General features: G+C 42.6%; 1 protein-coding gene and 1 long non-coding RNA gene across 7 annotated transcripts in view; one reads left to right on the forward strand and one right to left on the reverse strand.

The window, feature by feature from the left end:
• The window catches only part of MTUS2 (microtubule associated scaffold protein 2), a 575,297-nt gene that overhangs the window by 12,588 nt on the left and 547,555 nt on the right, over window positions 1-15,154 (reverse strand). For all 5 annotated transcript variants that reach the window (XM_019497359.2, XM_019497357.2, XM_059719702.1 and 2 more), the window contains 4 exons: window positions 10,627-10,732; window positions 6,632-6,705; window positions 3,639-3,737; window positions 2,020-2,139 (listed from right to left, as the gene is read on the reverse strand). In XM_019497359.2, the coding sequence (XP_019352904.1) occupies window positions 2,020-2,139; window positions 3,639-3,737; window positions 6,632-6,705; window positions 10,627-10,732 (399 nt within the window). The remainder of the gene's footprint in view (window positions 1-2,019; window positions 2,140-3,638; window positions 3,738-6,631; window positions 6,706-10,626; window positions 10,733-15,154) is intronic.
• LOC132246609 (uncharacterized) overlaps window positions 3,702-15,154 on the forward strand; it is a 69,966-nt gene continuing 58,513 nt past the window's right edge. For both annotated transcript variants that reach the window (XR_009457992.1, XR_009458026.1), the window contains exon 1: window positions 3,702-5,212. This is a non-coding gene — a long non-coding RNA (uncharacterized LOC132246609). The remainder of the gene's footprint in view (window positions 5,213-15,154) is intronic.

Consider the following 15,154-nt stretch of genomic DNA (forward strand, 5'->3'; position numbering starts at 1 on the left):
GCTGTAGTGTCTGCATGCCTGCTGAAGGTTTCCAAAGCAGAGTATGTGTGCATGCGGGGAGTGACTAGCCTACTCAGAGGGAGGAGCACAGGCTGTGGGGCATGTACCTGACCTCTGTGCGCTCTGCCTTTCTGAATTTGGATTTAAATACTCAAACTCTTCATTTCTTGTTTTTCAGAAATGTTAATTTTACTGATATCTTGGAAGAGAACAAGATACTGTGAGCAGCCTTAACTCTACCCTAATCACGTCTGTAGTAACTGAGTTTCCTAGGGTTTTTTAAGCATAAAATGAAATGTTACTTGGAGGGTCAGTGATGATTCACACAGTTGCCTTGATCATGTTGGTTTGCAGTTGAGATATTACTGTGGGTCAGCAAAGCTAATGGGTGCTGTGTAATTCTGGCATGCAACCCAAGCTGCAAAGATCCCAGGCCTTGAGCCCCTACTACACTAACCATGCAGACAAGCTCTTCAAATGCCCAGAGCCCACCCTGCTCTGGACCAGACACCTTCCCTGTTCCAGCCAGCTCCTCCCCAGATGGACACGAGGTGCACATTGACTTTATATTTCCTGGTTTATTTTTAAATTCATACATCCTGGCTCACAAAAGGGGGAGTGGAGAAGGAAGATAGAATCACAGGTCTCAAGAGGAGCAGAGCCACTTCAGATCAGAGCACATGGCTGGGAGGGGAGAATGTAGGGCTGACAGTCTTTGCTGCTTGTAATATTTCCCAACCAACCTGCCACCTACATCTGTCTACTGCCCTGCTGGACAGCATCAGTGCAAACCTGGCCCTTGGCTGAAAGCCCTTTCCCCTCTGCTGTATTCAGGTGACACTATCCGTAAATAAAATAAAACGGTTGAAGAGGAAGATGAAAGCAGTATGACAATGCTTTTTTGAGATTTGAGCATAGAGCCAGACTTGAACTGATGTTAGCTAGCAGGGCATAAGGCATGTTCAATGCTGGTACACATACCCACAAGCCAGCCAACTTGCGCAGGCTTTTGACTACTCAGTCCGTACATACAACCCATTAGGCTCATACTCTATCTGGGTAAACATGGAGTAGCTGAGATGGTTTTAGACACCATTAGAACCACAGTTTATCCATCCAGTGCAGAATCTGTCAACACTAAGAGGAGTTGTTCTTTCAGGGGAGCATATTTCAGGACGCCAGGCTCAAATGACTTCATATTTTGTTCCCTATTTGGACTCCTACACTTTGATGAGGCACACCTCGTTTCAAGGCAATCTGACAAAGCCCCATAGATTTTAGCAAATGAAGGTCTGGACTGGATGATTTTTCGGAATTTGGGGGTCAGTGGCTGCCTGCAAACACAGGGGACTGAACTTAGAAGGCCCCTTCTAGTCCTATGTTCCACTTAAGAAAGTCAACAGAAGGGAATTCTCAACCTTCACTAGGTGACATTCTGCTACCACAGACAATGGAAGCGAAATTTTACAGATTAAGAACCACCTATGCCAGAGAAATATTCTTGAATACAGCACAACAGTGCATGTTTCTGTAATTCTGGCTTAACTTCAGGAAGAAGCATGCTAGAAAGGGCACTGTGAAAATTTAAGTCTCACCTGTGATGCATTTTATGCTAGATCCATATACACAGGCAGCTGTTCAGATGGAGTCTCAAATTTCCCCAAGAAGGAAATGCATCTTGTTGAGTGGTGTGATGAAGCAGAAACCCCCACTGCCCCATCATGAGACTTCCAGTTACCACAGGCAGAGCAGATTTCAAAGTGAAAGACTGAGGCATAAGAATGGGGAGTTGTGGGAAGGGACCGGGGGATATGGTAGGCTGCTGAGGAAGTGGGATAAAAAAAAGACCCCTCTTCCTTTTCTGAGAAAACCAGACACATTACAGTAAGTGGGGACACTGTTTAGCCCTCTGTGACCCCTCCATTATGTTTTTCTATTCACAGTCTCTTTTTCTCTTGCCTCCATTTTGATTTAGTTCTGATCTACCTATCTCCCCCAAGGGAGAAAAAGAAAACTGACCAGCCTTTCTAGCTCCATGATCCTCTTTTCTTGTTGATGTATTAGCTGGTTCTTCATTTCCAAAACTTGTTTCAGGCTATTCATGTCTTCCTCTAAGTGCTGATATGGAGCTAGTGCAACCTAGGAAGGAAAAGACAACAGTGAATTTAAGTCTGCCCTTCGTAATCATGCATTCAGTCACTGGCTAAAGTTTTGCTAAGGACCCAAGTGAATCTAAGCTGGAGGATTGCTTAACAAGTTTTGGTGAGCTATTGAGTGCCTCATGGGTAGCTCCTCCCCTAGTCACCATACTGGGACCAGAAGTCCTGCCCTCCAACTCCTGACCTTTGCCACCGGAAGTCCCTCCCCTTGCCCACTGGAAATACTGCTTTTGGGAGGGGGGGACCAGGAAAAAAACAAATCATACTCTAAAAGTCAAACACCTACTATAACATATTCTAATTTTATTACAAAAAATATTTGTCATGGTTTGTGTTTGTGTGGTGTATATAAAGGGAATTGCATAATAATTAAAAAATAAAGTCTTACTCTTGTATATTGTGTGTGGGAGGTGTGGGGTGCAGTTGGAGGTGGGGGTATGTGTATGGTGGGGTGTGGGATATGTGTGTATGGTGAGGTGTGGGGATATGTGTGTGTGTGTATGGTGGGGTATGGGTGGTACGTGTATGGTGGGGCAGGGGGTGTATGTGCGTATGGTGGGGTATAGGGGTGTGTGGATGCTAGAGTGTGGGAGGGGTGTGTATATAGGGTTTGTAAGGGGGTATGGCTGTGTGTGGGGGCATAGGGTATATTATGGGGTGTGTGTATATGTGGTGGGGTTGTGGGGGAAAGGTACGAGTGTGTGAGGTGGGGATGTTAAGTCTGTGAGGTGTAAGGGAGGGTGGGGGGTGTGGGGACCCCCCTTCACACTCCCCCACATGGCACGCAGCCCCCACTGCCCCAGCACAGGCACCGGTGCCTGGCAGCACGTGGCTCCGACCAATGCTGAGTGTGGGGGTGAGGACCGCAGCCTGCCTGGCCTGCCTCTATCATGTGGGCTCCACATGGCGTGCATGCAGCTCCTGCACTTGCGTGGCACTGGGGGAAGCCCTGTGCTGGAGCTGGCTGTCTTCCCCGCTCCGTGCTGCACAGATCCCAGGACTCCACGGGGAAGCAGGGGGTGGGCTCCCCTAATCTTCCAGCAGAGTCCTGGGACCTGCGCAGCACGGGATGGGGAAGGCAACCGGTTCCAGCATGGGGCTGGATAGGGGCAGGCTGCACTCCTCACCCGCAAGTGCAGTGCTGGCTGGAGCCACGTGCTGCCGGGCACCAATGCCTATGCAGGGCACAAGCACCCTGAGTACTTCTGCCTACTTCTGCTCCTGACAGCAGGGGCTGTATGCCATGTAAGGGAGTGCGTGGGGGTTCCCACACCCTCCTCCACCCTCCCTCACATGCATACCTTGCCCACTGAGCTCCATGCTCCTGCCAGCCCCTGGGCACAGGCTCCATGCTGCTGCCAGCCCCAGTCCCATGCTCCCTGCCCCACCAAGCTCAGACTTCCTTTGCTAATCACTAACCAATACAAATCAAGTGCCTGTCCTGGTGGTTTTCCGAGCTACATTACAGCTGTCAGCTACCTCTAATTGCTCTTCAGTATTTTTCTTTAAAGCCTCTTCAAATCGCTTTGCCTTGTCCCGTAGAGATTGGTTCTGGAATGTCAGGGTGTCCACCTGGTCCTGGAGTTAGTGACAAGTGAAAACAAACCTATTAGTCTGCAATGATACTTTCATACAAACAGGGTCCAAATTACACTTTGACTCTTGGGCGGGGTCTGCGACAGTGGCAGCTGAAAGGAGCTGCTGTCGCTGCCGCCTGGGCTGCTTAGAAAGGCATGGGGCAGGCCAGGGGCTGACTGGCCCACGGGAGGGTTCTTGCCTCTTATGGGCGGGGAGGAGGCTCTCATCTATTATGGGGGGGGCTCATCCCCCCCACCAAATTAGAACCGTGCATACAAATCAACTTCCGCTGCCAAAGCACATGGGGAAATGACCACAAGGCCTAAGATGTTGCTGCCTGGGGATGTTTTCAGATTAATTCACTCAAACACTCAGTGAAGACTTTAATAACCTAAGCTAAGAGAACCAGCATTTTAGCTTGGGATCCTCTCACTAGCCACATCTTTAGCTGATTGCAGCTTCTTAAATTCTGTCCTGCTAAACCATCCCAGCTTTTATGGCTCGCTGAGACCAAATATGCCTGCTTTGAAAAGCATATCTTTACATGAGACTTGTGAAAGCGGTTATTTGTTAAAGGCAGGGACAGTCCCTGGGGGTACAATGGTATGGCTGCAACCCACTGACTATGTAGTACAAATGCAGAGAGTTCACCATTGCTGAGAACTCTGGTCTCAATCACTGGTCTCTGCTGTCGGTCACACCACCTATGCCAGTGGACTCTTTGCCCCTCCTCCCTCTTTTTAAAATCACAGATATGCTCCTAGTAGGTTACTGTTTCTCAGTTTCATAATGGGGAGGAAATAGTATTCAGTCTCTGCCACTGTCCTAAGCTCTAGGGTAGCTAAAATGGTTAAGCAGCAAAAGTGTTTATGGTGTTGACTTCAAATTGTCATCGCTCTGCCTCAGACATAATTCTCCTGAGATGAATGAAGACAGTTCACAGCACTCTACAACTGCAATACTAAAGCTCTACGAAATGGGCTTTGTACAAAGTTTCTAAAGAGAGTAAGGGGGAAATGTTTTGGTTTGAAGTGGCTGCACAACTATTACCCATCACTGTTAGCAGGACCTGGGCTGACTCTACCATTTACTTCTACACAGGGATAGGGCAGAAGTAAAGCTTCCAGGTAAAAAAAGTTATTTGTTCCTTCTCCCCTTATCATATGACACCATTTAACTGAGCAGCTAAAACCGAAATTGTGTCCTGTTTGCCTCATCATTGGTAAGGGAGATTCTGCAGTCAGAACATAGGTATCTGTTTTGATGATGATGCATGAAGTAGTATAGGGTACAGCTCACTCTTTCTTAATGTCATTGGTTCTGCAGTGCTGAAGCAGAATAGCAGGGTACAAAACAACTCATTTTCCAGCAATGGAGAAGTTGACTTCAGAAGAACATGGCTAACTAACTCTTGGTGATGGAGCCTGAGAGACAATAAATGTACTCACCCTGGTGAATGTCTGACACTGAAACATGTGAGTACCATTCATCCTAATGCTGCAGTCAGTTTCTTCAGTTACTTTTTATAGAATAAGGGAATTTAAATGCTAAACTCAATGAATCTGACTTTCAGCACTGATGTAAGTGGGTTGTTTAATAATAGCTGTATCTCAACATGAGCACAAAGGTCCAGCTGGTATTCTGTGGGTTCTGTTGTAGGATAGCAAGGGAAACTCTTTTTCTAAGTAAGCAAAATACAAGAACACATACTTTGAGGAGCAAAGTGCCCTTTGTGATTGATTACAGTAGCTGTTTACGGCAAGAATATTAGTATCCTTTATACGACACCAGCAAAAGCTACAGTTGCTGTGGAGACCAATATCTTGGATTTCTTGTCTTTTATTTGTGTAAATTCTCAGCCACAATTGTCATAATTCAGTTTATTGCACTGAATAATAGAACCGCTGACATGACTTTCAATTCTATCATTGCACAAACAATGGTGCTGCAATCGCTGTGTGGAATGGCACATGCTGTTTATTTACTTCTTTTTTGAAAAGCGGAAGTAATTTCTGAACAGTAAAGCAAGCAGAGTTGGTGCCATTTAAAATGGTACCTTTACTTGTTTATACAAGACCTAGAAATTTATCAGACATTACAGAGGACCCCATTCGGTGGATTTCCACCTCAATCTAGAAAACAGGAAGAGCTGTATTTCATTTCAAATTCATAAGTTTAGCTGGTTTTATGAGGACAAAATGTGTAAGGTAAATAGAGGCATGCAATAAAAGTGACAAAGTTGTGTTATAGACCCAAAAGGGGATGGTTCTTGAGGAAACTGTTTCTGAAATTGATAGATAAGAACTTAAGAGCTCTTGTGAAAAGAGCCCTGCTGACTTGCTAAGGAGGGAAGGAAAGGCTAGAGAGTGCTTACTTCTACTGCAATGGAATTTGATAGGCCTGAAGAAGCTAAAACCTTTCTCCACCTGCATTTTACTGTTACTAATGGTTTTTCCCTGCTTTTCCTTCATGTACATTTAGAGTTTTTCTACTTCAACTGGAGGAAGAAAGAAGCTAAAAAGGCATTTTGTAGGCAACACGACTTAGAAAGAATGAGCGCAGGAGTCAATTAAAGCAGAAGAGTTATTGAGAAATAATCATACAGTGATTATGCAAATCCCTCAACTCAGAGTGGGTAACAATGGACATCCATCAGTCAGCATTCAGGGATCCATGTATTAGAGTTACTGAGAAATTACAGCATGGGGATGATGTAAGCTAAGCACCCAGAACCAACCAGTGTGCTGGGAGTTACATTACTGATAAAACACTGTGCTGCTAAAGGTCAGTAGTACCCAGCACCCAGGTGCTTAGAGAATTCCATTTTACTGTTGTATGAGCAGGGGAAACAGTTTTGTGACATAATTAGGTCTAGAAATAATGAAAGCATTAACCTGGAGTGACAGCCGCAGTTTTTCAAAATTCTCTTCTAGTTCTTTCTTTTCCAGTTCGTGGGCAGACATCAGTTCTAGGGAAAATAAAATATCACATTGCCAAATGAGTCCAGCAAACTGTATAAATTAAGGGCAGAGTGGTTAGAGGACATTTATTTTCCATATCATGAACTTAACTGTATTAGGAAAGCAGCTCAAGTGGAAGGAACAGTGACTAGGAGTGGACCAACAACTCACTGTGGAGTTCTGAGCAAATTCCTAGCATTTCCAGAAGCATGCAAATTTTAGGTGCCTCAATTTAGAGTGTCAAACATGGACCTTATTTCAGAGGTGCTGAGAAACTATAGCTCCCCTGGCATTACACTCAGTATCTCTGAACAAGGACCTTGTCTTTAAAACTCAGGTCCCACCCAAAAATTAAGGCTTTTCATATTAATCAGTACTTTTGTCAGTCTGGCCTTAGTCTCCAATTCCCCTGCTGCAAAAATGTGCATCAGAACAACTGCTTGGAGTTTTGGACAGGAATATTAAGTGGATGAGCATGCTGCACTTACTTTAAACATACAAAGTACTATATTAATGTCCTATAATGATAATTTTTATTATTAGAATGTCAAGCCATAGCAAACTGTGATTAATAACCATAAGTTTAGTAATTAAAGTGCATTAAAGTTTAATAATGAAACAAGTGGTATCAAACAGGGATGAAATTTTAAACTCTTTGGGGCAGGGAACATCTGTTTTTTTTCTATGTATACACCGAACCTTGCACAATGGAGTCTTGGTGCTTGACTAGAGTTCCTAAGTATTACAGTAATACAGACAATAAATAATACTAACAATAAATAAATGGAGCTCTCTGCAACTAGCCCAATTCAGTAACGTTTGGAGTGGGTTACAATTCCACTGCTGCAATGCTCTTTTCATCCACTAGAGGGCATTTCATACCTGTGCAAGGAGCAAGCTGCACAAATGTACTGACAGCAAATGCCTGGCTAGGAACATGCATGCTTTAGCAAAATCAAAATAAATGAATGCTCAAAAATATCCTGAGGCAGGTACATTTTTTTTTTCAAAAGGAATAATAATTTAAAAAAATATCAAACCATTTTCTGCCTTTAAGGTAAGGAAACATGCTTAAGAATTCAGCAACTACTGAGTAAATGGCTCAGAGTTATGTTTCTGAAAGGTACAGTACAGTTGTAAACAATCTCACTTAATTCAGGATTGTAATGGAAAAACCTTCTGTAGTGCCTATTTTCAAAAGGAACTCAGGTCCAGATTTTAAAAGCATATAGGGCTGCTCTGCTCAGTGTTGCCAGACCTACTGACCTAGATGGCTGAGTCCCATGCTCAGAAGAGACTTAGGCACCGAGGAGATGCACTTTCATTGAGGTCTAGGCTCCCTAGTGTCTCCAGGCTAGATTTGCAAAGAGATAAAGGCACCAAACTGCTACTTTGGGGGCATGACTACATGAGAGGTTTACTGTGGAGCTGCCTAATTAGTTCTTCAGTAAAGTCTCTGCATCTACACATGTGGCCCTATTAAGTTGCAGTAAACTATTAAACACCACCATAGGTTAGTACTTGTAAGACTGCACTGGAGCACCCTCATGCCCCAGCCACCACCTCCACAGCATACTGAACTGGGTCGGAAAGGCCCCAGGCTGGCAGGCTGACCCCCCGCACCCCCTGCCAGCTGGGGTTGCTCCAATTCAGCTCAATGTGCTGCAGTCCCAGGGACACGTGTAAATGCACCACCCAGGAGCAATAAATTCTGACATGATATACACTGGAGTTTATTGCTTCTCATTAATTGCCCATGTAAATGCACCCCAGGTGTTTATGTTCAGCATTTTAGCAGTGCCAAACACCTAACAACTTGCACCTGGCATCTGCTTGTGGCTGTAGACAAATGTGTTTCCACCACTAGTGGACAGCAATGTTTTTGCTACTAAACATGAGCACAATCATCCAGGTCTGCATAGTGTTGACCTCCTGGGGTGCTAAGGAACAAACTAAGCATTCCTCTGCCTATCTGGCAGATGTATTTCAAGAATAGCTACTGGATCAGGCCTCACAGAAAACACAGAGAGAAGGAGGTGATCTTTGTCCAGTAGCTAGGCTAGAGCATCTTCCTGGGATGGAGAGGATCCAGTTTCACGTCCTTTCTCTGCCTGATTTGGAGAAAGCACGTGGACCCAGATAACCCAAAAGTACCAGGGCTAAATAATTTGACTTTTAGGCACTATAATAACACAAATAAATAATAATGATAAAATAACAAGACTGAGGTTCAGCACTATAGTGCATAACTTTTAACTGTCCTTCCCGCTACTGGAATTGTTGACTCCAACTTAGAGGCTCAAGTACTCTGTACAAGGCACAGGGAAGAGCAGGGCTTCTAAAGATACATCTGCAAAGCACAATCCACTGCCATATAGAGACCTCTGAGTTAGTGCTGAACCAGCTCTGCCTGGGGTACCAGAGCCAGGCTGCTGCTTCTGGTGCAAAGCTAGCTTGTTTAGAGCCAGCTCAGGTATACTACCACACAACACCAGGGTACTCTACATCATGTTCTAAACATGGGATTTGCAGAAGACACACACTGAGGAGGACAAGAGGAAAGAAGGAGATGCTATAATTTGAAACCTTTCCACTCAAAAGGGGCTTGGCACCCACTTCCAGGTGGGAGGGGCATGCCTACCTCCTTTCAGAGTTCACAGCCAGGAACCCCATCTGGGAGTGAGGCACCTAAAGCAGGTCAGCCCAATAAGGAAAAAAGACTCACAATAAGGAAGAAAGACTCCCCCTACCATCTGAACCAGTATCACAGTGGTTAAGTACTCTCCTGTTCCTCCTCTACTTGAGGGGACTTGAATCCACATCTCTTACCTCCCCACAGTGTCCACAAAGCTATAAAATAACCTGGGGTGGGGTTTTCTCAGGTTGTCTTGTAAAAATAGTTCTGTTTTATATAAAATAATTAAATATTCCTTGGATCAAGGACTAGAATCCATATCTCCACCTCCCAACCCCTGGATGAATGCGCTAAGCACCTGGCTGGAGAAGCATACGCAGGCTCTTGCTTTCTGGTTCAGTAAATATACAATGCACTTGGCATCCTGCAAGGTCTGGCTCCACACTATACTGACATGCATATTTTAAAGCTCCAACCCTTGCTGCCATAAAAGCAACTGTCCTTTCATTATTCAGGGATCAAAACATTGTGCATGTGATATATCTGTCAGTCTGTTATGTAGCACATCAATCTGTAGAAAAACCCTTGCTGTTGAACAGTAACATTTGGGTCACTGAAACAGTCTCACTGACCCTCTTATATATAATAAAAGAAAAGAAGGCAATTAGTTTTAGAAAATGAAAGGAGGGGAAACAGTGACTAAGCAGGACTATGGGTCTATCCAAAGCCACTCTGTGGTGACAATGCATGTACAAGTGTCATGCATCTGTATGGGGTCATTGGCTGATTAGACAGCAGCTGTTCAAGGTAGCTTGTTCCTACCTCAATAGCCCTTATTGGGGTAAAGTTAACTCTGCCCAGTGTATCACCAAATCTCTCTTTGTTGTTTCTTCCCCATCTGAGGGAGAAGTAGCTGAGAGCAGTTAGGGGGAGGGAGCTGTAGTGCAGGCATGCTGTCTGGGTCTCCTGTGTTGCAAGACAGGTTTAGGGAAAGAATCAGAAAATGATTTCCTTCTGTTTTAGTCAGCTGCAAATTTGACTAGAATTGGCAATTGTTTATGCATGTTCTAAGGTGCTTCTCTACTCTCATCCTCAGCAGGAAAGACTGTTTATGAAGGTTTATAGGTTTTGTTTTTTCCCTGCCAAAGTATATTCACTCCAAAGTTAGAGGGCTAGGGTTATATGACAACTACTATTTTCTCATCATGAAGAAGCTTCAGGCCTGTGACATCTCCCAGCAATACCCAGCTCTAGGACTGGTGTGGCTCTGTTCATATAAATGCCTTAGCGTTACCTTGAACCTTGCTGTCATGCTCATCCTGGAGTACTGCAATGGCAATGGTATGGCTATTTTCCACCTCTAACACTGAGGCTTCATGAGTGGCTGTAATATCTTCTACCTGTTCAAATGACAACAAATGATGTTATGGATACAAAAATGTAAGTGCTATGGAGAACTCATAAGAGAAACTATCAGAAAGCTTCAGTGAGTTGGAAAATTTTGGATGACATGTATAAAGTGCAGCCATTCTTAAACATGATCACCTTTAATGATTCATTATAGAAAGTGTACTGTGATTCCCTGAATGAAGGCATGTGGGCACTACTGCCTGTTCTGCTGCTCTTATCACCTAATGGTTATAATAATGATGCAAAGAAAAGAACAGGTTGAAAACATCTTAGATGACAAGGCTGTTTATAGGACGGTCAGAAATCACAGCATTCTATTAACTGATATGTTTTTAATAAACCAAAATCTTTTCTACAATCAAACAAATTCACATTTTCAAGATGTTCTAGGTTATTGACCTGGAGTATTCTACTATAATTATTTTTATTATTAATCCTTTGAATTAACTTCAGAGGAAAAGACCAAAGCATCATTCATATTTCTAAATATGTATTTATAGAAAAGCTAAATATGTGACCTAGAGGCATATATAATTATTTGCAATCAGTCACTTTAATTGAGAATTTTTTTTTATACAGTAATCATTACATGTTCCTACTTCCAACTAAAATGCTCAGATGTTTATTACTCTAATCCAAATAAGTCAATGAAACAGTGGGACAGCTGGTCAGTATATATGCTCAAGCAGTTTCAAATTAGTGCTGAAATAATTGAGAAATGACAGTAACTCCAGTCAGCATCCGTCCCTGCTCTCAAACTGACCACTGAAAGAGTTCCTATGGAGGAACAGCTACTGCACAAACACAATACGCAGGTATGCAAATGGAAAAAAAGAAAGCTGCACGATACACCTAACAGGATAACTTTCAATGGCCTATGCTCACAAAACACACCTGTTAGTGCTGTATCAGAAAAGTGAATCATTTGTTCGATCACATCTTTCAGCATATGTCATGACAATAAGACAAAGCAAGATTTCACATTTTTTCCTGATATATCCATAAAACCAAGGGGAGAGACTATAAAGAGAACAGGTCATTTGTGGTATTAGGCCAATTCAGTCATTCAATAGGCAAGGACATGGATACATTAAATATGGTTCAAATTGTAGCTTATTCTTTAGTTCACTGATGGATCACACATTTATTTGTTTTGTATATGATATCGGCAAAAAAGACACACACATACACAAGACCAAAGAGAATATTGCCTTATTGTCAAATCTTTTCTTAGCACCAGAGGTGAGCATAATCTAGAATATGATACAGCTATGTTTTGCAACAATTAGTGCAAAATAGCACTTATAAAAAATCTCCCAGTCAAATGCTGTGCAACCTCACCTATACATTTCCAACAACAAACAGTTATCTTCCCACTCAGAAAACATTAACGATCACAATAAGATTGCTTCTTGTGACAGCAGTAATCATGAAATTACCCGGCACATGGAACTCAGGAGTCACTACTACCTTTTTCTCTCCTCCTTTACAATTTAATGCCTTCAATGTTCTTGAAAGGTATCAAACTGACAACCTTGAAAATTAAGACTGGGAAGACTTGGACTCTGGACATATGATGAATTTATGCAACATAAAGAGCAACCTGCCTTTATGTTTGTCGAAATAAGAAAGGGACAGACATCATATAGCCCTGCTCATTTGATATTAGTGTAAATTATCCCTGGAAAAATCAGCAGTAAAAATACACAGGTTTAAATTACATTGTAGTTGTTAAATGTCCACAGCTTATCTCAGGGTAGCTGTTTGCACCTGTTTCCCTGCCACTAGTCATGAGGTACTTTATTAGGAACTTCTGCATGTGGCTAAACCAGGGAAGCTGGTCACTATCCACTCTAGATCCCAGAGTAATTCCTATCAGTGAATTAAACCAATGTAAGCTATGCCAGTGGGAAAGTGTTGTGAGCACACAACACAGCCTGCTTATTTACGGCATAGACACACCACAGACCATATCTCTGGAGAGATAAGTCTGGAGCTGGAGGAACACCTCTTTTATTAAACTCCCTGCTCATTAAAACCTTGGTCTATCGTGATACCAATTGAAATGATGGTTTCAGTTGTTGTAGACAACTGTTCTAGAGGAAATGGACTAGGACCATCAGCTCATGTGATGCAGACTGTTGAGAAACCATTAGTGGGAATGAGGTCTGGCTTCTATTAACTCAGTGATATAATGGGGAAAAGCTCTGTATCCTATTTCCAATTTCCTGGGCCTTTTGATATCCTTTGGAGTAGTTTCTGATTACCATATATAAAGGACTACATAAGCCATTTGCTCTTCTGGACTTTGAGAGTTATAATGATCTTGTTTTCTAATCCTACATGTTACCTCATATTATTCTGTCATATGGAGTATTAAACAATCTTATTTTTATAGTGAAATAGCTGTTAACTGTGAAAGCACTTCATTTGCACAGCTCCTTTATCTACAATTAATATTAAATTATAAAAGATGAGTCTCAGTTTTTCAGAATCAATATTGTTTCACTTTATTAAATTATTCAAAATGTCTATCTTTGCTCACAGAACAGGTGCCAAATTTCCAATAAAATTAGAAAAGGGTTGTACTTACGCTGAAAAATGTGCATTTAGCTTGGAATTTGAAATAATACGAAATCATCTTAACAATAATGTGAAAGAAACTGCCATGGTTAAGCCCTGTTAATAATGAAAAGTGGGAATCTGTTGTTGAACCGCCATATAAAGTCTGAATGAGAAGTGAACTTGTCTCATCAAGCTGGTAATGACATGTGAACGTCACCAACTCCTTCCTGGAGATATATCCTACTGGTGTACATGTCTTTCTAAGCACTACCAGGGTTTTTACTTCACTCTTGTTTAAATATTTTTCATGTCTTAATTGTTTTCTTTATGAACCACACACTACTACTACGATAATATAAAGTTTCTAAAAGTTAGAAGTGGTCAACTTCCTCTTCTGTCTTTATGAGCAAGTTATTTACAGAATCATAGTAAATTAGGGCTGGAAGGGGCCTCAGGAGGTCATCTAGTCCAATCCCCTGCTCAAAGCAGGACCATCCCCAACTAGATCATTCCAGCCAATGACTCAGATAAGCCTTTCAGGCGGGCCAGGTGTAAGGGACTGGCGTGCAGATGGGCCGGGCTTGGAATGATCATTGGTGAGGGAGGTGGTAGGTAATTTAGAATAGGCTTTAAGGGAAGCAATATGACTGTCTTACACAAGAAAGACTATAGGGAGGCCAGCCCTAGTTAGGCTGGGCCAAAGGGGTGCTAACACCCTGGGGTGTGGGGAGAGAAAGCACCAGTAAGAATGGCTCCTCAACTGAACTGAGAGCTTATAACGCAAACAATAAGATGTGGCAGACAAGAACATGGTTCACTGGACAGGTGGGGAAGTGAGCTGTGCTTCTCTCGACAGCTGGCAATAATGTGCCCTGAGGGCCACAGTGCAGGAGTTATCACTGGCGTGCCGTAGAGTTTTTTATAGGGTGTTTTCTGATTGCTGTGCGAGAGGGCCCAGAGCAGATGTTTCTGTAGATTGTTTTGGGCAGGTAGAGGAAAGTAGGAAAAACTCAATGACTTGAGAGGCCCCTTCCATGTTCACTTTTTCTCTGGTTCCCCTTATGCTTCCCGTTTGGCTTTCACTTTGCAACTTTTCACAGGAGGTCGAGTCTCTTGCTCTGCCATCTTTTTATCTAGCTTTTCTTTTATAAAATGGATTTACCTCACATGACAGTTGTAATGCTTATTGAAGTAATATGGAGAAGAGGCTCGAACTGGAGAAGGCCAGTGAGTTGTAGAATAATGTGTATGAGTGTGAGCTCCAGGGAGAAGATGGGAAACTTGGAAACCTACAATTCATCTCTACGCTGGATTTATTTTTTAAATCCTCTAACTTACTGTTTTTGAAACATACTGAACTGACACTCTGGAGAGTAATTCATATTTCTACAGAGCACATTGAGAGCCTTAGATGGAATAAAAGCAAAGTATTCCCTTTTTCGCACTGGTTAACATTGGTGACCTGAATCTATTTGTGGTGAGATGGATTTTTCTGACCCACTACATAGAAAGAGTCTAGAATATCCCTATTCTCAAACACCTCAAGGCTTCCAACAAGTGTAATTTTGTGTTTATGACAGACAATGATTACTGGATAATGAAGCAGAGAAGAAAGTAAATGTGGTTTCCTTTGTTATAAGACAGACTAAAAGAATGTGCGACATGATTCATTTCCAGAGTAGGTATGTGGGTACAGAAATATATTCAGTTGCCTATTTTTAAAAGGATTTTTTCTTTCTGCTATTGCAGTTTATGAACATGGTGAAATTCATCTCTGGAGAGGAACAAGCCAGTGCAAAAAACACACATTGCTAAAATTAAACATAAGATATTAAACTGAGGGAGCT

The sequence above is a fragment of the Alligator mississippiensis genome, chromosome 1 (assembly GCF_030867095.1).
Source record: "Alligator mississippiensis isolate rAllMis1 chromosome 1, rAllMis1, whole genome shotgun sequence".
NCBI classification, from domain to species: Eukaryota; Metazoa; Chordata; order Crocodylia; family Alligatoridae; genus Alligator; species Alligator mississippiensis.